General features: G+C 40.8%; 1 protein-coding gene across 2 annotated transcripts in view; it reads left to right on the forward strand.

The window, feature by feature from the left end:
• Nucleotides 1-23,720, forward strand: part of WNT7B (Wnt family member 7B) — a 91,856-nt gene extending 68,136 nt beyond the window's left edge. For both annotated transcript variants that reach the window (XM_041485955.1, XM_041485954.1), the window contains exons 3-4: nucleotides 10,647-10,918; nucleotides 23,000-23,720. In XM_041485955.1, coding sequence (XP_041341889.1) covers nucleotides 10,647-10,918; nucleotides 23,000-23,479 — 752 coding nt within the window. In that variant the 3' untranslated portion in view covers nucleotides 23,480-23,720. The remainder of the gene's footprint in view (nucleotides 1-10,646; nucleotides 10,919-22,999) is intronic.
• The last annotated feature ends 3,695 nt before the right edge of the window (nucleotides 23,721-27,415 follow it).

Genomic DNA, 27,415 nt, shown 5'->3' on the forward strand with positions numbered 1-27,415 from the left:
AACACAAAAAGTGAGTACAAACAATATCCAGCTTGAAGTTGCAGTTGTATCTCACTAGTAGTCAAGAAATGTCAGTTCCAAATGGGGATGTGGAATCACTTGGTGTCTCTCTGAAACAGAACAAATAGAACCTCAGCAATTCTCCTGGGAAGACATATTAATAATTTTAAGTCGTTTTTTTTTTTTTTTTTTCCCAAATTAAAAGTAAAGGAAGGATGTGGATGCATGCTGAGCAGGTATGGCATGTGAGGACGTGTGTGAGTGTGAATGTAAGGAGGGGGCTCCTACAGCCATGGCTCTCTCTGGCAGGCACTGGGGTGCTGAGCACTGCTGTGTCAGATCCCTCTGTGCCTCTGGCAGTAGGTGTGCAGGTCAATACTGTATTGAACAGTGGAAGAGCAGAGTACAGGATTCCCAGCCCCATGACTACTGCTCCTCTCTGGGAGGGTTCCTGTCCCACCATGCAGCTCATGGATATTCTCCCTGGCCTGAATTTGTATTTCAGTTGTCTCTTGAGAAGATTCCAACTGAATTACTGTTATCTCCTCACAAAAAGAATCCAGCAAAAGGACATGCTTGTCCTCTGAGTACATACCTTGTGTCCTCTGGATACATACCTTAACCTCCTCGTGCCTCTGTGAAAGAGAGGTGATTATATCTCTCTTTTCTTGCCCTCTCCAGCTGAATGATGTGTCCCCTTAAGGCAGGGACTGCCTCTTGCAGAAACAGATTTGTGTCTAACACCAGGTTTGTCCAGGTATCACTCAGATATTTGCAATTCAACAATTCTGGCAAAGTGGCACTGGCCTATTCTTAGGCTCTGCATAGAACATTCAGGTAATATTAATGATTTAACTAAACCACCTCAGGAAGCAAGATCAGAAATTTTATCTGCAGAATATACAGAAATCAATCCACAGACACTCTGGCATGCCCAGGTATAGGAGTTTGGTGCTTACCACAACCCATAATTCAGTGGACCCTTTAGAGGATTATTTAACATGTTCCTACAGCAAAGGACAGGTATGCACAGTGATTTAAAAAAGAATACAGACATGACCACTGCCCTTGGGGATTTGTTATCTGGGCTAGAAATGACATAAAGTAATAGAGGAAATGACGATTTGATGCAAATGTCAATGCAGATTTCTTTTTATAGAGGTGCTCTTCAACACAGTACAGTTATGTCAGACCACTGAGATGATTTAAGTTAATTAAAATACTGACCCATCAGAAAGTCCACTGAGAAGGTCTGATTTTGCATGGCTGTGGATTTTTGGTACTCATTAATATAATAGAAGGAATGACAGAATATTTGTGATATGGGGTCCACAGCGAAATCAAATACAGTCACAAAATCACAGAATAACTTAGATTGGTAGGATCCTACCTAGAGTGGAACCATTCTGAACTGCTTCACTCATGAAAGGCTCAAGCCTCTAAAGTCTGTGCACATGGAAATCTCAGTGGTTATGGTAGCCACCTCCTCTGCTCTTGTACCTTTTCAGAGCATGAAGTTGACTTGAAAGGAAATGTACTTCAAAAATGTGATTGGTAATACTGTCCTGTTTTCTTCTCAGGTTCAGAGTGGAGGTTTCTTTTCTGCTTGTTTTTTTCCTTCTGTTTTTCATTATGTGGCAAGCATCTTGTCTACTTATTAAATCCAAGTGGGCAAAGTTTCCCTTGCTGAGCACCACACAGGTACCTCAGAAACCTTTAACAGGCCACATTATAGTGCAGGAATACTATAAAGAGCAAACCTAAAAAAAAGACAAAAATATGTGCCCACACAGTTAATAGATTCCCTTCCCTTTTTTCTAAATAATGGACTTATTTTTGAAATGCCCTCTAAAAGAGAGACTGATGCATTGTCAAATCCTATACAAGAACTGTTGTTAACAGGTTGAGGCAGATGAATTATTAGATTAGAATAGAATAGATTAGATGAGATTGGAATGGAATGGAATGGAATAGAATAGAATAGAATAGAATAGAATAGAATAGAATAGAATGTATAACACATCTGGTTCCTCACAGACTCATTTAATTTAAGGACATTGGTATACTTCAGAACACAGTTTCCCTGGGATGCCTTCAGGATTCCATGCTTTCCACCCCTGGCAAGGGGTGCAAAGCACTTTTCTAAACCTCAGTGCACTGCAAGATGTCTCCAGCTGAGCTCTCACATACTATGACATATCAAACCTCTTGTCATCACTGAAAAGAAGAGGCACCAAACATTCATCAGGGAACCATTGAGCACCTCAGTGGGGCACCAGCAGGTCCAGAAGAGAACACAAGCAGGAGACAATCTCTCTGCTCCAGCTCTTGTTTCCCACATGCTGCTTTGATAGTATTAGCAGCAGCATTGTGGAAGCACAGCCGTGTGTGACACACACAGGCTCCTCTCAAAGGCACGGTGCATCTGGGAGCTCCCCCCTCGTGCTCCTCAAGCCATGCTCTCGTGCACTCTTTAAATGTGTGCTCAGCACCATGTTCTGATTGAACTCGAGCAAAAATAAGCAGTGGTGCTTTGGGACCAAAACTAAATTTCACCATTTTCTCTAAGAATGGGATACAGTTTGCTTCTTAGAGCTGAGCTGGTAAGAAATATTTGTTATGGCAAATATAGTTTTACAGCAGAGAGCTCAAAAATTTCTTATTTCTCTGGGCATTGCTAAACATCTTTTCAGAGGTTACAGCAAACTCACTAACCTCATAGAAACTGTCTCAGAAAACTTCACCAAGGGACACGTTGCCAAAAGACAGTCAAAAAACAAAAAACATAATAGAATTATGCTCACTGGAACAGAAAGGCTGACTATTGTTTAAGGTTGCCAGGACTTAACTGAATAAATTAGGGGGTTAATTAACTTAAAAATCCCTGTAAATCCTTGGAAGACTCATTACAGGAATCAAAGTTGAAAGTAACACCAAACCTTTAGAAAATACCCATGGCGTTCAAAAAAATGTTTGAAAAAATGTGGAAAGGAGAGGCAGAGTAAGTATATCTTTTTAATAGACATTAAAATATATACATATTTTAATAGACATTAAAATATATTTATATACTTTCAAGTATATAAAGAATGACAGCAAGAAGCTGCAATAAGGCTAGTGTGAAATAATTCTGGCTCATGTACACCCCATTCTAAAATAAGATTTGACAAACCCACATGAGCAACAGAAAACAATCCAGTTGTCAGAGCAATTCTAAACTGATGGCTGGGATCCTGGCACCTCCAGCCATAAAAATTTAGTGGGAGCCTGGAGATGAAAAATGCTGAGTAAGAGAAGAATCTGTAAATAAACCATTATGTCACATCACTACACATGCTCAGCTTTGAGATCTGCAATTTTCTCTGTCCTGGCCATGTGTAATTGAAAATAGATACCACAGGCAGCCTAGGAAGGAGCTGCTGTAATCACCCCTGCTCTAGCTCTAGTTCAACTAAACAGACCTATACGGATGAAACAAAATTAAACAAGATTATTTTAGACTGTAGTAGAAAAGAAGGGGTTGAAGGAGGGAAAGTGAAATGAATGAATACTGCAAAGAGAACATTACTGAACCTGACCATCAGCAGGCTCCATCAGACTTGACCAGAAAGTCCTGCCAGTAACAGATATTCAGCCAGCACCACATTCATTGTTCAGGAACACTTCTGAGCACAGGTGCTTCAAAGGAACCTCACAACCATGGATGGCTATATCTATTTGTTTTTTTTACAGGAGGCTACACAGAAATCAATGAGTTAGTAGTAATTTGTCAGTGAGCAGATGTAGAACAAAGGCTGATCCACTACTCCGTGGACTCCTGAGGAGAGTACAAACCAAGGATAATATCAAAAAGGCCAAGCACTTCTTGCCTCAGACTTCCCTAAGCAGATGAATGGTGAGCAGATGGTTATAAACTTATACCATCAGATGGTTATAAACTTATACCATCAACAGAGGAACCCTCTGAACTTTACAGAGCAGTATTTATCCGTGTTGATTGCTTTCCAGTTGGCTGTCCCTCATCTCAAAACTTTTAATGGAGTGAGTGGTTGTCCTTATAGCCACTAGTGCTGAAAACTAGTGGAGAATTCTAATTAAGAATTGAAAAGACAAACGCGTTGCCTTTGTCAAAAAACAAAACAAAACAAAACCACCAAAAACCTAAAAGAAAGGAATTGTAGGACCAATCAGGTTGACTTCAGTAAATGAAAAAATATGGGAACAAACTCCCATTTGTAAGCTCATAACTAAGAACAAGGACATGAGTAAGAGTCAACCAGGGTGTGTCAAGAACAAATCACATTAAACCAAACTAATTTCCTTCCTTCTTTGGCCACCCAGGGCCTCAGAAGCAGAGCAGAAGCAGTTTACACCATACATCTTGGATTAAAGGGAGCTTTTGACCCTGCTTTATGTGACAAAAAATAAGAACATGCCAGATGGTTACAGACCATCTGGAAATTGTAATTGGAGGGTAGTTATAAAAATGGAAAGGTGTGTGTTTATTGTAATCTGTGCTGGAGCTGGTACAGTCAGCATTATACTCTTGACTTGACCAAGAGAACAAGCTGTGCACATTGCATTTGTGAATTACATTATGTTGGGAAGGACTACAAGGAAGCTGGAGGTAGTTTGGATCAAAATTGAACAAGATCATGGATAAATGGTCCAGAAATGAATGAAATAAAGTGAAATGAATGAAATAAAGTGGTCCAGAAATGAATGACAGATAAAATTAAAAGAAGGCTAGAAAATAGCATGTTTTTGGAGGAAACATCGGGAACTCTGAATTACCCTATCACCACAGAAAAAGATTTTAAACAAAAGCCAGCCAGCAGAGATAAGGGAGATCTCTGTAATAGGAAGAGAGAAGATCATTTTGGTTACTTGCTGTAGGTCTCATGTGTCTCCCACTGAATAACCTAGGCATGGTTGGAAACTGAACTGCATCGTGAGAGTTTGACTCTGACCCAGTATGGCATTTTTTAGATCCTGAAAATTGGTATTTGGTGGTGTGGGGAAAGCTTTGCATTCAGCAGATTGGCATTGTAAGAAACAGGATGTCAAACAATTAAATGCTCTGATACCTTCACAGTGATGTGGCCTCATCAGAAATACTGTTCTCAGTTTAGTCAGCCAATCATAAGACCAGTTTTAGACTTCATTCTAGAGAGGAGCCTTAAAACAAAGGCCTTAAAGCAAAGAAAGAGGAGGCAAATCAGGAAGGCAAAGATCTGTACATGGGAATGATCATCTGCACAAATGCAAGATGAGAAACATCTGGAGGGAGAGCAGCTGCACAGAAGACGGCAGCAAATTGAGTAAAAGTGTCCTGCTGCTGTGAAATAAGGAATGCTGGCAGGAATAAACAGGACTACAGCATACAAGGCGTGTGAAGGGCTCCTTCTGCTCTGGCCCCAAGGAGGCAAGACCTCAGCTGGAGCTGTCACATCTGCAGCACTGCAGCACCAACCAGCCAGCAGGGAGAGCAGGGGAAGGAGTAGAGCCCTTGGGGGTGCTGGGCAAGAGCTGATGATGCAACACATCTGGGAAGGGGTGGAAGTCTTTGCATATTTCAAGGCTGCTGCTAGAAGGAGGGAATAATCTGCTCTTGGCAGCTCTAGCGAGAGAAGCAGTGGGTTTGCACTCAGAAAGACAGTTTCAGGTTAATATTAGTGAAATACATACCAGTAGAGATCCTAAGGTACTGGACTAGACCCTGGAACCTCCTCTACTGAAGATCCTTAAGAACAGGAACAATAAAAGCTGCTGTGAAGAACATCTGTCTTATTAGCTTATGTCAGGGTTGACAGAGTAAAGACCCTCCTGAGTTTTCTGCTCTTCTGCCTTAATTTTTCTGCCTGTACAAAGTGGTTTCAGTAGACTTTAGTTCTGACATGTAGCACTGGGTACAGAAAGTTAGAGGGACAGAGAAATTAAATTAAATTAAATTAAATTAAATTAGTCCCTACTTTTATAAACCAAGAAGCTCAAAGTTAATTACACTGAAAATGCAAATAAAGGATCTGTTCCAGACAATGAGAAAAATCCCTGAGACTTGTACTGTCCTAGGATCAAATCCAAAATGAAGAGCCTGCACTATTTTCCTTGAGAATTGTTGATATGTGTGTCGAATAGAATACAAAATTACTAAGGAAATAAACTTGTCTGTGAAAGCCTTCATCCAACACTACTTAGGGTGCTGTTGTGTCTGAGTTTTAGTTTACTCATCTAGATGTATCGATTGTCTTTTGCCATAAAAAATGACTCAATCTGTCATAGCTTACCAGACTTGTTGAAAAGGGTAAGTTTGTCAAAAAACAATTTTAGTTCTGCTGTGGTTCATTTCTTTTTCCCATTGACCTATGTTGTGTTGTGTCATATAATCAATCCGGTGTCTTGTGTAAGTGCATGAAGAATTTGTTTTGCCTAATAACAGTGTGTAGTACTTTTTTCTATCATTGCTGATGCAAGATCTAGGAAATGACTGGCCAAACACCGTATGTTCTGCAGTTAAATATTTCAAGTTAAATTACAGTTCTAATAGCTGACATTCAGTGGCAGCCTTATTCATCCAGGTGCTGACATGAGTCATTTCAGGCATGGCGTGTGCAATAGCAGAATTCTCATCTAATTACTCTGACAAAATAGATATCTTGCAACTAGCTGTGGAACAGTTAAATCTTCAGCCCTGTGCTCACAGCTGGGTAATTGAATATGTATTTAGCCTATGTGATTCTCAGCTGATTGTGGCTCCAGGCTGAAAATACTCTGCTGAATCTGTGCACGTTTGAGGCTGGTAAACTACAGCAATTGTGGAACTTGTAAGCATTTCCACGTCAAACCATACTAAGTTAAGTGCTCAGTTAGAAGTTTAAAACTTTGCCAGAAATTACATATAAATGAGGAATAAACACAGGCTACTCCTTGACTCCAAGGCCAGATAAAGGCTCCTCTCTGCCTATCTGCAGACATGTGCTAAGGAATTAGTGGTTCAATATCAGTTGTGTGAGCAGCAGCTGCCTGCATTGCTGGCTGTTAGAACATTTTTAAGGTTCATCCCTCTGTCAGAATGCAAATAAACTCAAGAAAATGGCACTAAGATTGACAAATGACAGACTCCTCTGATAGGCTGGTAGGTTGCTAGAAGTGGCCTTGAGCACCTTCACCAAAGAAAAAAAAGGCTTAATTTTAATTAATACTGGCAGTCATCTCCTTTTGAAGTTATTAGATTAGACAGTTATCAGATCAGATCGTTATTAGTTCATGTTACTCATGAAAACATCCCTTCTATGTTTTGGGAATAAAGTCAGAACTGTCATCTTTGACACCAAGGCAGGCATTTCTAACAGAGAAATGGACAAATCCAAGGGTTGCAATAAAGCCAAAGCAGTGTCTTTTCCACCAAAATAAAAATCTCAACAGAATTTTTCTGGTCTATGTGACAGAAAACTTTGGAAGTCAGACAAGATTTTTTCTTCTGAGACTGAGAAACTGAGTGTACACAGTGCCAAATAACTAGATAATCAGGACATTCACTGGAAAAAGAAATATCTAGCCCCAAATTTGGGTCAAATTTGGATGAAACCAAATCTGCTGCTACTAATATCTTCATTTCATGAACATTTCTAGAAAGACCTGTCTCCTTTTTGTTGCAGACCAAGAATATTTTTGAAATCTCAGAAAATTCCATAAAACGAGATTATTGTTCTCTATTAAGTTATCACAGCAATCATTACTTAAATATTTTTAGCTGCCTAACAAAGACTTGCTTAGAACTGATTCCAAGTGATGACATGCTAATGAAAAGCTTTGTGTACAGCAGACATTATTTGAGCACAGAGGTTCCCCTCCCTCCTCCATCAGCAGTTTCTGATATACTCCACTGGTCCTGGGACCTTAGTGAACTGTTCAGGAACACAAGTGAAGTTTTAGAATGTATTCTAGTTAAAAAAATACCCCCAAAACCTTAATTCTTAGCAGGACAACTTAACTTGCTGATTTCTGAGACCTTCTTATTTTAGAGCTGCATTGAAACAGGAGAGTAATCTTTTAAGAGAGTCAGTGTGGTTTCCATTTGCTATTATCCCATGACTTGAGAAAATTCCGTCACTGCTGTTAGCTCTCACATGGAGAGAGGAAAGATATTTTCCTTTATTGTTGAGGGTAGGCAGGGGTGTAATGGGAATGAGGGAGAGAGAAAGGAAGATAAAGACATGATTTACTTTCATTTTATAAAATTGATCAAGGGAAGCAATGTGTGAAAGTTTACAAAGAAGGCACAGACACAGTGGCTGTAATAAAATATTTTACCACGTACTCTGGAGACATGGGGAATATATTGAGCTTAGACACAAAATACGAGCAACTATCACCAAATCTCTGAGTAAATCTACTGAACTGTAGGTGACAGCTGCTATGTTCCCTCACAGGAATAAGTTTCTTCTTGTTAATAAGCCTTCCTACATATACTTCAAAGGTATCTGACCAAAAATTTCCTTGGGTCTGGTTTTGCGTTGTTGTTTACCCTCATCCTGAAGAAAAGCAAACTGTATCTATATATGTAGCTTCTATTACATCTCATACTTCCAATATTTCAATTTATAGATTAGAAATATATATATTTTTTTTAAAGAAGAAGAAAGAAATCATGCAAGTCAACAGAACACATTTTAAAACAAGAGTCTCAGATTTGAATTTAACTGGCAAGCGAAGAGGAGAGGAGTGAATATCAACATGTGAAGATCACACTAGGAACTAGAACAGTGGTTCCATAGCTGTTTTGGATTGCTATAAACCCTCAGAATTTCTTACAGACCACCAGGTATCGTTATCATCAAACTTTTAATTGAAAACACTATTTAAAATAGTGTTTAATCTGGCTCTGTGGACTAGCTGTGAGCCCTTCAGCGTGGCCTCCTCGACCACCAGTGTTCTGCGGAGCGCTGAACCAGACTGCACACATCGTCCACCCCAACAAAACACCGCTGTGTCTGAAAGAGAGGCACTCCTGCAACTGCACCAGCCACTCACATAATGCACATGTCACTTCAGCCTTCTTGGTAGCTGAAGAACACAAAACCCTTTTGTTTTTTTCCCTACCCAAAGTTTGGTTTTTTTTATTTCTTTGGAGAAACAAGCAAATGGTGCCAAGCCTCAGTTTCTGATTGTTTCTTGTAGGGTCTTCCTCATATCTGGCCATGGTGTAATCTTTCAGGAAGCTAACTATGAAAATAAGAAATATAAATCCCCCCATACTGTGGAGTTATCATTCCAGAATAATTATGAGATCTACGAATCCAAACATTAAAAAAATTAAAACTTGCTTCTAAGTTGTTTTTTTTTTTTTTCCTCCTCTGGAAAATGTGTTCCTATTTTTTCACTTCCCAAATCCACTAATGATGCTAGAGCTCTGTGTGTGGTCATTAAAGCATTTCAGCAACTTTCTGCAAATTCTTTACAGTTATTCTTTGGCTGCAGCGCTACAGGATTGTCTGTTTATTACCAGAGAAGGACACAGAGGAAAGCAGTGAGAAGGGAACTTATGGGGAAAGCATTGAGAAGGGAATTTGCGTGGAAGTGTTATAAATAACAACAGCAAAACACCACGATCCAGCCCTGTGTGGAGTCAGTGACAGAGTGTGGTCTCACATAAGAGCAGGGATGGGCTGTAGCTGCCCCTCCCATCACTCTGCCTCCTTGCACCTCACAGGCACCCCAGCCAATCCGTGTAGAAAGTGGCCTTATTCACCTCTCCTGATATACTCATTATCAACAACTGTTGCATGGAACTGGCAATCAGGAACCTTTGCAAGTAGCAGCATCACAGGAAAAAAAAAAAAAAAAGAACTCATTTTCTAAACCAGCTATTTTTAAAAATAAGTCTGTGCTTCCATGACAGTATCTCACCTACTTTGGAGAGAGAATAGTGCTGTCACAGCACTTCTGTGCCCTTTCCATGCTCAATAGCCGTGGTGATGCAGAGGTTTGAGTCAGAGTGGGAGTGGGAAAGGGTCACTTCAGCAAAACTAATGCACAGGAGAAGTCTGCAAGGGAAAGGGGTAACCTCTGCCTTGAAAGAAAATGAAACCTACCCAGTTCTTGTCTCTATAGGTCTCTCTTGCAGAACTTTACACTCAGCATCACTAATGGATGCTACTGGAGCATTTATAAAGTTAGATTAATAATCAGCCCCATTTGTGCCCTAGGGTTGTTTTTTTTTTTTTTTGTTTTTGTTGTCTGAACAGTTCTTTTTCCATTCAGTGCCAATGCTCAGAGGTAGCTGTTAACTCACTTTTTGTTCATCTGAACCAGATAAACTTCAATCTTGCCAACCTGACTAGACAGTGTGAAAACAAATCTTGCGGCCTCACCTCACCACTGTCCAGATTCATTGCCAAGTTCCCCTCTGGTGAAGGGGTTTATGTGGGACCATCCCATGGCTGCGTACCTGGGGTAATATGCCCGAGCTGAGCCAAGCATTCTAAATATGTGTGGAATTCTGTAGGATGAGAAATCCACGCTGAGGATCAATGCCCTCCTCACCTTGCTGCCTGACCCCCTTGCTGTAGATAATGTGTGTGCTTTCTTTAGTGAGTACGTGCTGCCTTTCTGCCAACCCATCAGCTTTTGGCTTCTCTCCACAGGAAGCAGGGAGGCTGCGTTCACCTATGCCATTACTGCTGCCGGGGTTGCACACGCTGTCACGGCCGCCTGCAGCCAGGGCAACCTCAGCAATTGTGGCTGTGACCGAGAGAAACAGGGCTACTACAACCAGGAGGAGGGCTGGAAGTGGGGAGGCTGCTCTGCGGATATCAGATACGGCATTGAGTTCTCCCGGAGGTTTGTTGATGCCCGAGAAATCAAAAAGAATGCACGGAGGCTGATGAACTTGCACAACAATGAGGCTGGAAGAAAGGTATTCCAGAAAGGATGAGGGATGGGAACGTGTGCTGGAGGATGGGGGGAGGCTGGCTTGGTGGCAGGAGGCATTCCCCGAGAGCTCACCCCTCTCTCTGACATTGTCCTGCACCCACACCAAGTCATCTGTTGTTCACCTTTTTCTGCTGTTTCTTTTTATTCAGAGCTGGCCATGTATTATAGCTACTCCTATAATAATATGGGAGTAAACTATAGGAAACGATATAGTAAACTCCTTTTACCTATACCTATGTAAAAATAGTACCTTGTACCTATAACAGTACCTATATCTTTTAGGTAGAGGTACCTATAGCTAAACCTATAGGTACCTAACCTAAACCATAGGTATAGGTTACCTACACCTATGTAAAATTTCTGCTTCCTAAGCCTTCTTTCCAGCCACGAAAACAGGGAGGACCTTGCTGGATCTGTTTAGCATAATGATAAATCACAGCTTTTCACCTGACTTGCAAAAAATCTAGCAAGGGATGTTGGGGCTTGTGATGGGACAGAACTGAGTTGTCTGCATGGCTCAACTTCCACAGCACTTCCAGATATTTATTCCATTGAAACCCAAATCACTTATTTGACCCCAGCTCTAGTGAAATACACATAGTAGTACACAGTGCACTTCTTAGCAGATGCACAACTCTGTCTTTGTAACTACAAAGCTACAAAGAGCTGCAGAAAAAGAAGCAGCTTCATGTCTACAGCCATGACTGAATTGCTTCTCATGGTAACAATAAACATCATGGAGCTATGCTGATTTATGTTCACCAATCCTCATAGCTCTCAAAGCTTGTCCTTTAAAAAGTGTAACAAATCTTTCTGTGTCATATATACCTACCTCAGGAGAGATTATAGCCTTCAAAGTGCTTTCCCCTAGGAAAAGCCCTCTGCTCCAGTGTTGCAGAAAAATCCAATATACCAGTGTAGCAATCCAATAAAATCTGCCTCCTTCTCAAGTCCCCAAAGTAAGACTGAATTTTCCTATAAAACCATGTGTCCTTTCAGTCCTGTACTGAGCACTGGGCAGAGAGAGTAGAATTGGTGGTGACAGAAACAATGCAATTATTTTACTGCCTGGATCTTCTCACCAGCACAGTTGCATTGGCCATGCACTAACAAAAAAGGTTCTGTATGGGCAGGAGTTCACTGGGATGGAAATGCTACACTAATTCATTGTGGTGAGAGAAGCATAATCACAAGTGTGGAGACAGGATGGGTACTTCAGTGATAGTTCACACTGAGGCTTCCAGATGCTGGAGAAAGCTGACTGAAGAGCCAAAGAGAAAAACAGCCTTGAGGGACGCAGTCTTTTTTCCTAAAAATTGCTGCCACAGGTATAAAAGAACTTCATTCAGCAGCTGACCATCACATTGGAAGACCAGCTCCAGGTCTGATCACTTCACTTAGGCTGGGAATTTCAGCTCAGCATCATAAATTGTGTTTAGAGGCAAAACAAGATGGAAGCCAACTCTTAAACTTGCCAGGGAGAATTTATTCCTGCTATTTGCATTATCATCCCTGCTTAAACTGGCATCCTCTGTGGTGTGTGCTGTGCCTCCCCAATGGAGATCCTGATGCAGGTCCTGCTTGGAACATGTCACAGTCTAGACGTGAAAGAGGGACAAAAGAGCAAAAGCAGATACTAAGATGGAAAATAGTGAAGTCCCAAGGACAGAAAGAGCTCATTATGTGAACCAGGCACTGATCATGGGTCCCCCAATTCTAAATACAGCCCAGTAACCACCAGACCACATTGCTGATTCTTATTAAGCACATTATATTTTACTTTTCATCAGAATTTCATAAGCAGAGGGACATAAGCAAACCAAATAAGTGCATGTTTTTACAGATACTTCTGGTAGCAGAATTCATGCAAATAAATTTTATTTACAATTCTAAATATTTTTTCAAATTTCTTATAAAAAACAAATGATAATACTTTCATATTTTAAAAAAGGAATACAAAGGCTTGCAGTACCAAAAATATATTTTTTTCCGTTTTTAAAAATAGAAATTGTATTTTGGAATTTATTAACTTTTTGTTGCATTTTTCAGTAGTTATTTATACCCATAGCTATTCATTAATTCATTGTATTGCTTTCAAAAGCTAAGGATGACTGAAAGGATTTGGTGTAGTTTTCTGTTTTTATGTATAATCCATAAAATCCAGAGGAATGTGCTAATGTAAAACATGGTTTTGGGGGTCACATTTAGAAATAATATTGGTGTTACGATATATATTCCCTTTAATTGAATATTCAGAGGTGTACAGTAAATAATATTTAGTGATTTTGGTTCTTCTGAGATAATTTGCTATTTGTATAAATTATACATTTTGAATTCAAGACCGAACGAAGCTTAAGGTTAGAAAAAAACTCTGGAACCTAAGATATGCTTTCTGTGTTTCCGTGTTGGACCCTTGCAGAAGCAGTTACAGAATTTTCTGCAATTTCAGTGTGAAATCACAAGTTCCTTCTGAGAATCCAGGCAGACTTGAAATCTGACCTACATTCACCTGAAATCTGGCTGATTTGGGGGTCCTTGGTAAACCTGGACTGCACTGTGAGCTTGACACAAAACCTGAAACCAGGGGATTTTGCTTATGCATGGGTGTCATTCTTACATACTCCGCATGGTCCTTATTCACACTCAAGTCAAAAATCACAGAATCACAGAATGGGTAAGGTTGGAAGGGTCCAACCCCTCTGCTCAAGCAGGATCCCCTGGACAATGTCCCTCAGGATTGTGTTCAGATGGTTTTTGAGTATGTCAAGAGAAGGAGACTCCACACCCTCTCTGGACAATCTGTTCAGTGCTCAGGCACTGCCCAGGGAAGACGTTCTGCCTCATGTCCAGGTGGAACCTCCTGGGATCAGTCCCTGCCTGTTCCTCTGGTGCCATTGCTGGGCCCTGGAGCAGAGCCTGGGCCCTGCTCTGACCCTCCCTGCACACAGGGACAACCAGGGCTGAGGGCCCCTCTCAGCTGGGGCTCCTCTCCAGCCTGGACAGCCCCAGCTGCTGCAGATCCCTTGCTCCACATGAACTCCATCATCCTGTGGTCACTACAGGCTGCCCCCGACATTCCCGTCCCCAACAAGACCTTCCATTGTTTGTTGGAGCCAGGTCCAGGCACACACCTTCCCTTGTTGGCTCCTCCATTTGCCTGGGTACAACACTGAACTTCCATCTTTCTCCTTTTCCCTTCCAAAACTCTAACAACCCAGCTGGGAAATGCTTGTACTGCTCTGAGAAAATCTGTCAGTGCCATCCTGCTGATCTGCATGTGGCTTGTCTTAAAATTTGGAAACACTTTGGAGCCGAGTTTCTGGTTCATTACTGCTATTATAAAGAACAAAACTATGGATATTTTATCCATGTTATGAACAGGAAGAAAAGGTAAGAAAGAAAACACAGGCGACAGGAATTTTGTAATTCCTTCATTGCTTTCAAAGCTCTCAAATATTTTCAGATAAGGTATTTTCTATCTTAGAGTGGTAATGGACAGTAAAGACAGTAAAGGAAATATATGCTTTTGTAGCTTCCTACAAAGATTTCACGGCACTTTCACCATTTAAAAAACTCTGCATTCACATCTGTAATGGTAAGGTTCACAGTTCTTTTTCAGTCGTTCCAAACTGGCTTTTTGAATTAGCTAAGAAGAGCAACTTTTAGCCAACAAATATGCTACCTTCCTTTTAGTCTTCCTTTTGAATCTCAGAGCCTTCCAAGACAGAAACATGAGGAAAAAAGGACACAAAAAGCTCCCAAGCCCACATCCAATTGTTTCCAACTTGCTCTGAAGTCAGTGGTAGGCCCTACGTGACCTCACTAGACATCTACCAGGTGACCAAAGGTTCATTGCTAGGATCATTAGTCAAGACTGGCCACCAGTTTTGCCCCCCCCCCAGCAATTATTTGAATGTTCTTTTATACCACCACAAGGACTTGCTCATGTGCTCTCAGGAATCTTGCCCATTCTCCATCTCTTCCAGCACTTGTCCCCCACATGCCTGGGTGTCAGAGGGGTTTGGAAGTACAGCAGTATGGCTCTAATAATTTGCCTTGGTTGGGATGCTCTCCAAAGCTGGCCTGGTGGTACTTCACTACTGCTAAAAACAGAGCCCAGAGGAATTTTTTTCTTTGTGGAACAAGCAGCATACTGTAAAAATAAGTGCACAAATTTTGCAAACAGATAAGGGGAAAAACAGTCTTGGGGGGGGTCTTTTACTTCTGTCTAGGGTTGAGATATTCAATACAACCCTCTAACAAATTATCTCATTGGAAAAAAATGACATTTAGGCTTCTCAGGGAATTTCTGATGACTGTGGAATGAATGAATACCCTAATTGCCCCACACTGCATCCTGTATGGCTCTGCATTGAATTTCTAAGAATTGTTTCAGCTAATGGCAGGTTTGCAAAGTTTCTGCTAAATTTGCAATAAGAAGCACCAGTGACAAAATCATTATCTTGTTATTGGTGTAATTTGGAATAAATAAATGCTCAGGGATTCCTGGTGACACTGGATTCTCCTGATGGAAGATTTAGGGTTGGTGGCAAAGTGGCACTGCATGGTGTGAAAGAGCAGAGGAACAAACTCCCCCCTCAGTTTCTAAACATCTGCTATGATTTGGGATGGAAAGAACAAGTGTGGTAAATGAAAACAAGCCCCCAAAGGAGGACTAGTATAAGTCTAACACAAATGTTACTGAAAGAACGTTTTGTTGCAAATCTGAAAGATTACAGAGGGATCTGTGGGCAAAATTTTGACAGAGTAATGAAAAATTAAATATCAGCAAACCAAGTCAGATTTGATGCTGTTTTATGAGACAGCTTTCTACCATGTATTTTTAGAAATAAGTATCTTTATTCTGGGATAAATGAACTTAGAGTAACATCTGGGAACACACATCATTAAGCTCAACATTTTGTTGAAAGTTTCAAAACAATGACTGTCTCCCACGGGAAATCTCATTTATAAAAATGGATGTTTCTGTTTGTTTTTATGGGGTGAGTTAAAAGAACAAACTGACAAATTGGTAGCAGATTGCAGCTTTTACCAAAAAGTAGAAATGTTTCTAACAGTTTATCAGTCAATTAGGCTCTTACAACAGACAGTGACTGTGGTTATGTGGAGAAAAAGCTGGCCCTTCCAGAAACACACCCGTCACACTGACTGCCAGCAGCTCTGCCTGACACCATCCCAATATTTACTCCTTTGTAACAGCAATGGGTTCTTCCTGTTGCTTTTTTTGGAATGCCTGGAAGATGACAACAGCTTATTTTACATATGAAACAATAAGAGAGCGGGGAAAAAACAAATCATTCAGGCTCTCTTCAGAAGAGATTTTTCAATTACTTGGGACAACATTTCCACCTAAGCCATGTTTTTTCTCATAATTTCTGGTGCAATAAGCCTGTGGTACTGGGAAGGGTTTCTTTTGCTCACTTCTTTGGCTGTAGAACACTGATGAGGTGATTTGTTGATTACCATTACACATACCATGTGTATACATATATACACATATAATAAAGATACACAATTTATATTTATTGTATTATATATACATAAACAGACATAAATATATGTAGTGTGTGTGCACATAATTATAAATATTTAAACATATTTATGTCTGTGGTCTGTGCATATTTTATGTAAGACAGTGTTAGCTCCCTTCTCCTCACGTGAAGCATTGTAATTAGTCAGCTCATTCCTGAAAGATGCACAGTGCCTAATTTGCTGCAGGCAGCCCACACTGTCACCTGACAGGATGTAAAAATAAGAAGCAATGCCCAGAAAAAGACTCTGAATAAAATGTTCTGAAGTCACAGTGGAGGCTGAATCCCAGTTTCAAACATGAAAGTCAACTAATTTTATGCTCTTATAAGCCTAAAATATTCTTTAAAATTCTTTGTTTCCTAAGTCATTTCAGGGATGCAAAGAATGTTACTTTCCAGGTTTTACAGCCTCGGGTCCATCATTTGCTGAAAGTTTCTTTCTCTAAAAGTGACAAATTATTTCACTAGACATCCCTTGTGAGACCAGTCATGAAAGAAAAGCTTTTGATAGCTGTGCTTCATGCCATACTTTCCATCTTCCCACTTAAAGTGACTTGCAGACAGTTACATAAATCCACTTTCAAAAATTTTGGTGTTACAGCTTGGGTGGGTCAGATGGATAACTAAGGACTTATCCATATGTCCTGAATATACAAGCTTTGGCACAAAATCTCATGAGGATAGATCTCCTGCTTCCAGTTGGGCTGGATTTGTTAGCTTATTTTTTCCTTCCAGAAACACACCCTTAGCACAGACTGCCAGCAGCTACATCTGGTACTACCCTACTTTTTGAACAATTTGCTTTAAAATTAGAGGGGGGAATAGCCAAATATTTTAGGACTTGCTAAATGGTTTTATTCAAGAAATGTGCATGCCCATGCATACCATGTAATGCATGCAAGGCATGTATCAAACATGTAGTGAAATATCACTGTACGACCTCAAACCTGACACATCTGTTCTGCCCAACAGAATAAAACTATCAGTGAAATATTTTTAACTATTTCAGGTGATATTTTACCTTTAAGGTTTACAACAAAATCCATAGAAAACAGAGTGGAACTCTGCAAGCATACTTGCTTTGGGGATGATGGGGAGGATGCTTCTGGAGGAAATTGCTTTGCAACATTTCACTGTAAAAATAATATTCAGAATGTTTTAACAAATTGCAGCAGTTTGTTGCTCAAACATCTATTTTTTTCTTCTCCTAGAAAGTAGAGAAGATGGATTAGGCTATTGTTCATTCTCACAACAGTAGGGTCATCCATCAAATAGGCAGCAGGCCCCAAAATGCTGGGTTAATTTTCCTGGTAGCCAAAGGAGAACTTGTGTAAAGAGTGCAGTGGGCCTTCCTCAGCTTTTCCAATGCATTAAGTGGGCACACTCTGGAAGAGGTCCTAGCGAGGCAAGTGGAGGGCAGGAAAAGTTGAATTGATGGTCCCCAGCCCTGCTCAGCTCTGGCCAGTGGCAGGGACAAACCACCTCCTGCTGTGTCTGGACACTGACCTGCTGCAAAGCAGAGGCTCCCTGCTCCCATCAAACTGAAAAACAAGGAAAGCAAGGACGTGGCAAGAGGAATAAACACAGTAACTCAGTTCCTCATCCCACACAATGTAAATACTGTTGTGATGCTTGATGGAACAGCCTGACAGAGGAGCAGAAAGAAAGCCATGCAGCTGAAGTACCCTTATTCCTCTCCTGCTGGCTCTGTGCTCCCTCTTCTCAGGGCTGGGCACAACCCAAGGAGACACACCACGGACTGCTCAGTTTTGGGCTCTGTGATCTGCTATTAACAAAGGATAATTTCAGGACATTTGTATTAGAAGAGTAGCATTACACCCTACTAATCTCAGTTATACCCCTGCCTATCCAAGATAGAAAACCAAACACAAACAAACTGAGCTTGGATTCCCAGAGGGGTCCAGGAGATCAGCATTTTGTCAGCAGAGGTGGGCCCCAGGCTGCACTGAGGCTTGGGTTAGCCAGTGCCCACACGTCATCAGCAAGCCATCAGCTCTCGTGGCTGCAGCTGCATGAGCATCAAAGAAGTGGTGACATCTTGTGACCAGAATCTGTCTCTTTTGGTAGTTATTACCCAAAACTAAAATTGATCACTTGCATATTTGATGAGGCAAAACTCCTCAAGTCTTTTATGTCTTTTTGATACTTCAGTCAAAAAGTTATATGGGTTTTGTTACATTCAACACTTGGTCCAACAATGTGCATTTCCATTGAGGAAAACAAAAACCAGCAGGGGTGAGGCAAAACACATACACACACAAAATGTAACTATTGTTTTTACATACTTTATCCAAATAGGATTTTTACTATGTACAGAAACCGTATCTGATGTTATGCAGTTGGGTCTAGATATGGAACTTGAAAAGGTGAATTTCTTTTAATGCATATAGTTTTGTTTTATTTTGGTGTTCACAAGTCTTTTTCTACTTAACTGGCAGCAGACAGCCCTCAAATTGCATTTTAAATGTATGATTTATATAGGTATAAAAAGATGTGGGATTAAGAAAGCTTTAACATTCTATTTCACAATTCATTTAACAAAGTAGCAGTAGTTAGAAAATTTTACTTGGCAAGATCATTCTGGGGTGGAAGTGGGCCTCTGTGTGGAAAAGGGACCTGAGAAATGTTCCTGTGATTAATCTGAGGCAGCACAGCCCAATGATGGGAATTTGCTCTGGGAGGTAGATCTTGCTGTAAACCATTCAAGATTAGATACGAGGCACTGACATATGACAAATGAAACTGCTGAGAGAGTGGCTCATATGAGCTAATGATTTTCAATCTTTAATTAAGCACCTAGCTTGGCATAGTGTCTTAGATTTGGGTGAATAAGTACCTTTAAGGTTCAGGGTCAGAGCTTTGATGGGAATTTTGCTGAGGAAAACTGAGCTGGAGGAGACTTTTAGGAAGCAAAATGTTAGTTACTCTTCATTCAGAGCATTGAGCAAACAAGGTCAGATCCAGCCATCTTTGCCAGGTCCCATGGCACCTCCCTGGCAAGTGGGAAGCTGCTCAAGACATTCCTGTGGAGGGTCAGAACATGCTGGCCTGTCAGCAGGGAAGGGCACTCTGCAGCATTTGGGTGGAAAGAGGGGAAAAAATGTTGCTCAGAATTTGCTTAGTGTGGGCCTCGTATTCCCTGACCTCCAAGTCTTTGGGCACAATTTTATACCCACAGCTGACTGTGGGCACACAAATTATAGCATTCAGGAATTTAAGTACCTGATGATTGGGCCTCTGCTCAGTGTTGTAACCCCAAGCATTCCACATTCATGAGAGAAGCCTCCAAAAAAATTTTAAAAACCTGCAAGATTGGCTTCAGGAGCATGAATTAATACTTTTTGAAACCTCTGATTTTTTGGGCCTCCATGACTTGCATTTGCAAGTCCTCCCACCATCTTTTTCAAAGATCAAAAATAGTGGGAATCTTTGAAAAAACACAGCAGTGAAATCAGGTTTCTGCTCACCAAAATGAATCACAAAAATTGGACCTTCAGAAAGACAATGGCAAAAAAGAAAATAATACCAAGACTTAGGATAAAGATTGTACTATAGAAGCTGTCAGCTTCTAGAAATAATATATGTATAATGTATGTAATAATGTATATAAACATCAGCACCTCAACCAAATATGCAAAGGCAAACAATTATTATATAGGCAGACAGGCATCCATGTATAAATATACATTTCCAAAGATGTCACCCAGGACACTGCAATGGGTGGTGTCTGTCTTTCAGGAGCAGTGACACTTTCTGGTGTATCAGGGAAGCACATCAGAGGCTCCTTGGGACAGTACCCACAGTGATGAACCCACAGAAGAATAAGGAACCTCGTGAAATGTACCAAAATGTAGACACCAGAAACACAGGCAGGGCATGACAAAATATGTACCCTGCAGCAAGATTTACTGCTCAGGGAGGAGTATGACTCAGGGGTGACAGGTCCCATTGTCAATGCTTTCCTGGAAATCCTTAGATCCTCGTGCTCTTTGGTGGTGGAGGTGTAAAAGTTGCATCCATCCACCTCTTGCTGTGGATTTTGCTGAAGTTCTTACAGCTGCAACTGTATGTTGAGAAAGATGTAGGAATGGGTTACTTTCAACAAAACCAAACATTTTTCAGCACAACTTCACATCAAGCACAATTTCTAAGCATGTTTATATATATATACACACACAAATATATATGTATATATATATGTACAAACACATCTAAATATCAATAGATTATTTGAACCCAGATTCATAGAACAGGATTGAAATCTTATTTAGGGGCCTTTGGAAAAAAGACCTTCTCCATAGGCCAGAAATGGATACAGAGGAGACCCAGGAGAGCCCTAAAAGACCCCAGAGTGTGTCACAGTGCATCCATCTCCTCACTGCCACTGAAATGCTGCTGCTGCAGCAGAAGGTGGCAAGTTTTCTCTTCTATCAGTATGCAAGGCAGGAAGGTGATACAGTGCATTCCAGTGTCCACAAAAAGCCCAGCTCATCACAGTCATTCTGATTCTGTTCTTTTAGAGCAGTTGCAGCTATAGGAATTTCTTCCCCAACTCAGTAAACCTTGCTGGGAAACACCTTTTCTGCCTCTGATAGGATAATTTGACCTTGACCCTCGTAAAGCCTGCGGTTCCAGAAGGTCTAAGGTATGACCAGGCTGAGGTCAGACCTCAGCAGGGGCTGCAGCTCCTCCTGAGGGGAAGAGGAGGAGCAGCCCTGTTCCCTGGGACCAGGGACAGGACCCAGGGAACGGCTGGAGCTGGCTCAGGGGAGGCTCACACGGGATATCAGGGGAAGGTTCTTCCCCCAGAGGGTGTCGGGCACTGCCCAGGCTCCCCAGGGAATGGTCACGGCCCCGAGGCTGCCAGAGCTCCGGGAGCATTTGGACAATGCCCTCAGGGGGGGATTTTGGAGTTGTCCTGATCTGGACTCAAAGGGTCCCTTCCAACTCAGGATATTTCACGATTCTTGCATAGGTTGCTCAGCTATCTTATACTTGCTAGCGTATGTTGGTATGGGACAATCAAATCCAAATATTCTCTTTAATACTGAAACCCCAGAAATTTGGGAAAAAACAAACCATACAATTTAAGTGAAACTCAAACAACTCAGGAGGGTGCCCTCTATTTGCAAGGATAACCAGATCTGTACAGCTTTTATTTTAAGGCCAGTTTCTGAAGCAGTAAGCATTTTTTACTCCCTCCTACTTCATTATGCCATTGTACTCAGATTTCGGCCCTTTTATCCTTTGCCCATTTCAGTCATGTTCTGGGATCTGCAGCGAAACCACTACAGGAGATGGTCTGCAGCATCAGTAATGCTTTCAGACAAGCTCGCTAGCTCATATTTCTTTGTTAGCATCCCGTTGCGAAGGGGAAAGATGAGCTCGCTTTGTTCTTAGGCCGTGATTTTCATAAGCTAATGATGGCTGTGGGTGTAATTATGGTCAGGCTTAAGTGGTAAGGCAAGGGCAGAAAAACAGAGAGGCGCTTCCGTGGGGCTGCCTTCCCCCTGCTGCACAGGCGGGGCGGGGGGACACCGCCTGCCTGCCCCCGGCACAACCTGGCCCAGGGAAGGAGGGATGTGCCGGGCAGGAATGGCAGGATGACAGGGGAGCATGAGCCTGAGCAGCCACCCGTCTGTGTCCCTTCTGACTCTGAATTAAACCCCTCTGGCTGAGCCTCCTCTACAGCAGCGATGCATTTCTCTTCGGCTCACTGTTGAGCAGGACCCTTCAGTGGATTTTTTTCCCTGTTATCATTGCCCTGATGGAAAAAAATGTGTTTGTGGTGATTATTTGCTGAATAGTTGGACTAAATGCTGCAATGAGTGCTGTTTTTAAAGGCGATGGGACATTCTGTGGGTGGAATAGGCCGTAAGTTTACCACTGGTGGTATTGGTATAGGTACATAAGAAAAAGCTTTAATTATGCAGTGAATATGGATTGTAAAATTATTTGGGTTGAGGTGACCTTAGAGATCATCTGTTTCCAGCTCCCTGCATGTAGGCTGATTCAGCCACACAGTAGATACTGTTCTTCTTAAGCATTCTTTGATCATTACTTAAAGCAATTAAGTATTTTGAATCTTATGCCACTTAACCCCCAAACCCACTCTTGTTTTCTGTTTTCAAATGAAAATGTTTTGAAAAATTTGAAGTCTCCTGTGGCTCTAGAAATAGAAATATCTCCTAAAATGTAAGTAAATATTCTCCAATATTTGGAAAAACAGTGGAAGTGACAAAACACTGTATTTCCAACCAGGTGCCACTTGAAACAAAATGTTATGAGCATTCTGCTGGGAGGTGAGAAGATTTATAAGCATTATGAGGCATTATAAAACATATATAAGCATTATAAAGCATATTTATAAGCATTTGAAAAATTTCAACCAGAAGTAAAGAGTATTCATATGACCTAAACAGACTGAGGTTTAGGCAGGCTTGCAACATTGTTTTCCTGCAGTAACAGTATGCAAATATCTGTACACATAGGTTCTCGAAGAGAGAATGAAATTGGAGTGCAAGTGTCACGGAGTTTCAGGTTCCTGTACAACTAAGACCTGCTGGACCACGCTTCCTAAATTCAGAGAGATTGGATATATTTTGAAAGAGAAATACAATGCCGCGGTGCAAGTGGAAGTGGTAAGAGCCAGCAGACTGAGACAGCCAACCTTCCTGAAGATCAAGCAGATTAAGAGCTACCAGAAACCCATGGAGACGGATTTAGTGTACATTGAAAAGTCACCCAACTACTGTGAGGAAGATGCTTCCACAGGGAGCGTCGGTACCCAGGGACGACTCTGCAACCGCACCTCTCCCAACGCAGACGGGTGCGACATGATGTGCTGTGGAAGAGGCTACAACACACACCAGTACACCAAGGTGTGGCAATGCAATTGCAAATTCCACTGGTGCTGCTTTGTGAAGTGCAACACGTGCAGCGAGCGGACAGAGGTGTTCACCTGCAAATAGCGGCAGCGTGCGCCAGCGCACAGAGCGAACCGCCACGAGCGAGGAAAGTGGAGTACAACAAACAACGACAGCATCATTTTGCACATCTGGTCCTCTTGGGGGAAAGAACCCCAGCCAACACCACAACAACCACTCCCTCCCCACAACTACCTATACTTCTAAGGATGGTGCATTTTGGCTGGCTGGCTGTTGTAACTGCTTTGGAAACAAGGGCAACAGGATTAAGGTGATGTTGACAACCACATGAAACTTTCTCTCTGTCTCTCTCTCTTTTTTTTTTTTTTTTGAAACTACAATCTGGGTGTTGTAGAGTTCTCTTAGTGTTTTAAATTATACATATCAGAGAAGCTGATTGCATTGCAGCTCCCATGATGTTTAAAAGAAAAAGACACTTTCTCCTATTTTACAGCAACAAAACTGTCTGGCCCTGTGCAAACAAAGACTTTTTTAAGGAAATGAAATCTTTACTGACTAGAACACAGCATTCTCTCTGCAAAAACCAAAATTTTTAAGAAAGCAGATAGAGAGAAAACAACAGGTAGGGAGCAAAATCTATGGCAGAAATACTCCACTATCAGTTTGGAAATAAACCCCAACAAGCATTCACAAAATTACATCAGCTGCCAGTGACACTGGAACTCTTTGAACGAACATTAAAAATAATTATTTATGGTTTTAATAGTATCAAAAAATTCTAAGCACTAACGGGTAGCTATGTCTTAATTCTGTACTAAATGTAAACCTATTGGAACTCTGACTTTATTATGACTTTTGTATTTGGTTCTGCCTAAGTTCTTCAATGCTACTGATCTGTTGTCACTCCACTATTAGAGAGCTCAATTACTGTAGGCCTTAAGCAATTGTCAGAACTGAGCGAAAATATCACATGAAACTTTGGTTACCAATGTTTGATATCAACTTTTACCACTTGCCTCCTGAATAAGAATGACTTTTTCAGACTCAGGCCTGAGGTGTGGAGCACCTGCTCACAGCTCCTCATAGGGAGTTTTAGGATACAAAGGTGTGCTTCAACAAGTATCAAAGGTTTTGCTTTGACAATGAATGCACTGGCAGGGTCTTCCAGGCATTGTGTTTTCCCTTTAATGGTTGAAAGTTAATATTTTCAAGACTTTTAAGAAACTTATGCTCAGTATGCACTCAGAAGAGGATAAAAGTCTGGCAGCTGAGCTCTAGGTTGCTGCAACCTTTGAGCTGTCATGGCTTCATGAGCATAAGAAAGCCAAAATTTGGGTTAGTCTGTGTCATCATTATTTTAAGGTTGGCAATAATGTACCTCCTGGTAAGCACATGAATGTTAAAAGAAAGAAGATCTCTTCTTAATAGCACTCAATCCTAATTCCCACACCTTTTCCCTATGAGAGATTTTAAAAACAGCCTCAGATATTTTACTGCTGTAAAATCTAGTGTTTTAACCCCAAGAGCCCAGATATGCCCACTTAGAACACAGCCCATTTAACCATGTAATTGTTTGCTTGTCCCAAGGGTCCCTGCCTGATTTTCTGAAAACTTGGATTAAAAATTTCCTTACATCTGCATATCTGCATTTTTAGCTTTTGTTTAATTTTGTTCCTTATATTCAGGGGCTGCAGAGCCATGAGCCCTCCCCACCTGACATGGAAGCACTTGTCCATCCACATGGTGCTCTTGGGGCAAGGGGCTGTTGGACCTAGAGCTCCACCAGCTACTGTGCTGGATATGTGAATGAGCCAGAATTACCTCTGTAATTTGCAGACCTGTATCATCAAAGCTAGCTAATGATTTGGGGACCTTCATTTGAACACTTGTGAGGACCTGCCTTTCTGACCCCAAGCACTTATCCTCTGAAAATCAGACCCCTTTGATGACTCCCTCACAGAGTAATGTAAAATTGCTTTTTTTTTTTTTTTTTTTTTTTTTTTTTTTTGATGTTGCTGTTGGTTTCTAAATACCAGCCTTAGCATGAATGAATGCAACTTCACAGAAGTCAACAGGGGCCCCCAAAATACTAGATTCACTCCATGTAATTTAAAATCCCTTGGATTCATGGGTATTGTTGTTGAATAATAGTGATGATACTGTACTTTCACTACATTCTTGACAGGAAGCAAATAAAGCTCCCAAACACAGTAATGCACAGTCTTATGGTACTAGATACTGTAAATTTATTAGAATAGTATTTGTTAAGTACAATTGAGGAATCCAATTAAGTTATATTATTGTATATCGTTTAAATGTCTATAGAGTATTTTAAATTATTGCGAACTACACTGCGTTAAAAAAAAGAAAAAAAAGGAAAAAAGGTTATATATTATAACACAAACCACTCCAAAAAGTGGACCAAAGTGACACTTTCTCTCTTCCACACCCCTATTTGAAATAGCTCTGTCTGCTACTGTAAGACCACTGTAACAGTCCCGTGACTGGGTGAGCAGTCTAGAATGTAATGTTTCAGAGCATCCTACAAAAGCTTTGCTCACGTGGAGGTGCAGCATTCCAAACGGTGCTGTATGGCACAAAGCAGGGGCTGGCAGTGGGAATGCTTGAACTTTGAAATATGTCCCATGGAAAAGCAGTTCTGGTCAGAAAATGCCATTACCAGTAATATACCGAAACACTCCCCAAAGTGACGACTTTTAACGAAGGTGTCTGTGAATAGAAGTGGGTTACACACAACTTTTATTTTTAAAAATGTAGTTTGATGTCAAAGACCTGTGACAATAGAGGTTGGAACACGACCAGCAACATGTGGTTTAACCATACCTTAGCCATGACAAAGCTCAAAATACTTTGTGTTATTAAAGAACTTAAGAGCAAAGATCAATTTGTTTACTATGTTAATGTTTTATGGCAAGCAGAAAACAAAAGATGAAATGTGTTTCCATTAAAACTTAATTTTTTCCCCTTCCAGTTCCTTTTCCTTTTATTTGTTCTTTGTTAAGGAAAAAAAAAAAAAAAAAGGCAAAAGGGTCTTATGAAAAGACCATTTGTGTACAGGTTTCTCCACATGAGAAATGATAGGTGAATTCCAAGTCCTAAACAGTTTTTGTATTTCAGGGAAAATAGTAATGAACATGACTATGTGTGGAATCAGTCTTGAGCCATCTACCTACACCAGTGCTACAGAGAAACCAGCTCCAACATTGCTGCTACCAGAGACTTTAGGTGGCTACAATAAAAAATAAGTTTTTTCATGGAAGAAAATAAATGATTTGTGATAGAAATTTGGCATCTAACTCAAAAATGGCACTTGACCATGAACCTCACATAACAGATTAGCAAGCAGAGAGGAATAAGAGCTGTGGAGGAGAGGGCTGAAGGTCCTGACTTAAACACTTGTACATGCTCCAGCTTATTCAAGCCAGCTATGGACACATCTGAAAACCCTACCTGAATCTGAACCTGAAGGATTTTACAGCATTTACCTGGGCTAGAATAGTAACAACCTCTTTGATATTGAGAATACTGTCTTCCTATACAAAATCTAAAGAAACTGTACAGCTTTTGCTGTATTTACCCCTCAGGGAAGGTATCAAGATACAGATAGTGCTATAGTGAAATTCTACATGAACTGAGTCCAAAATAACTTCATTAAAATGAACTAAGTTGGCCTGGGTTTTACAGTAGCATAAGTATGCACAGTATTTTACCCACAGATGCCAAAGAAAACACTGCACCTTATTTCTAATTACATCATGGGAAACTTGTTAATAGAGCTGCAGGAAGTTTTTATAGCACGTGGTAATATTACATTTGTTTCTACGATGACATCTGGAAACTAGATGAAACTCATCAAAAGCTTTGCAAATCTTTTAACAAATCTAAAGCATGTTGTAAGCAGGTCACCTAAAGTTTTAAACATATTTCCTTGGGTCTCTTTGTTAGTTGAAGACTAAAACCCCAAAGTGATACTGAAGCTAACAAATCAAGACCTTCCCT

This window comes from Pyrgilauda ruficollis, unplaced genomic scaffold, assembly GCF_017590135.1.
Source record: "Pyrgilauda ruficollis isolate IOZ18807 unplaced genomic scaffold, ASM1759013v1 scaffold73, whole genome shotgun sequence".
Classification (NCBI taxonomy): domain Eukaryota; kingdom Metazoa; phylum Chordata; class Aves; order Passeriformes; family Passeridae; genus Pyrgilauda; species Pyrgilauda ruficollis.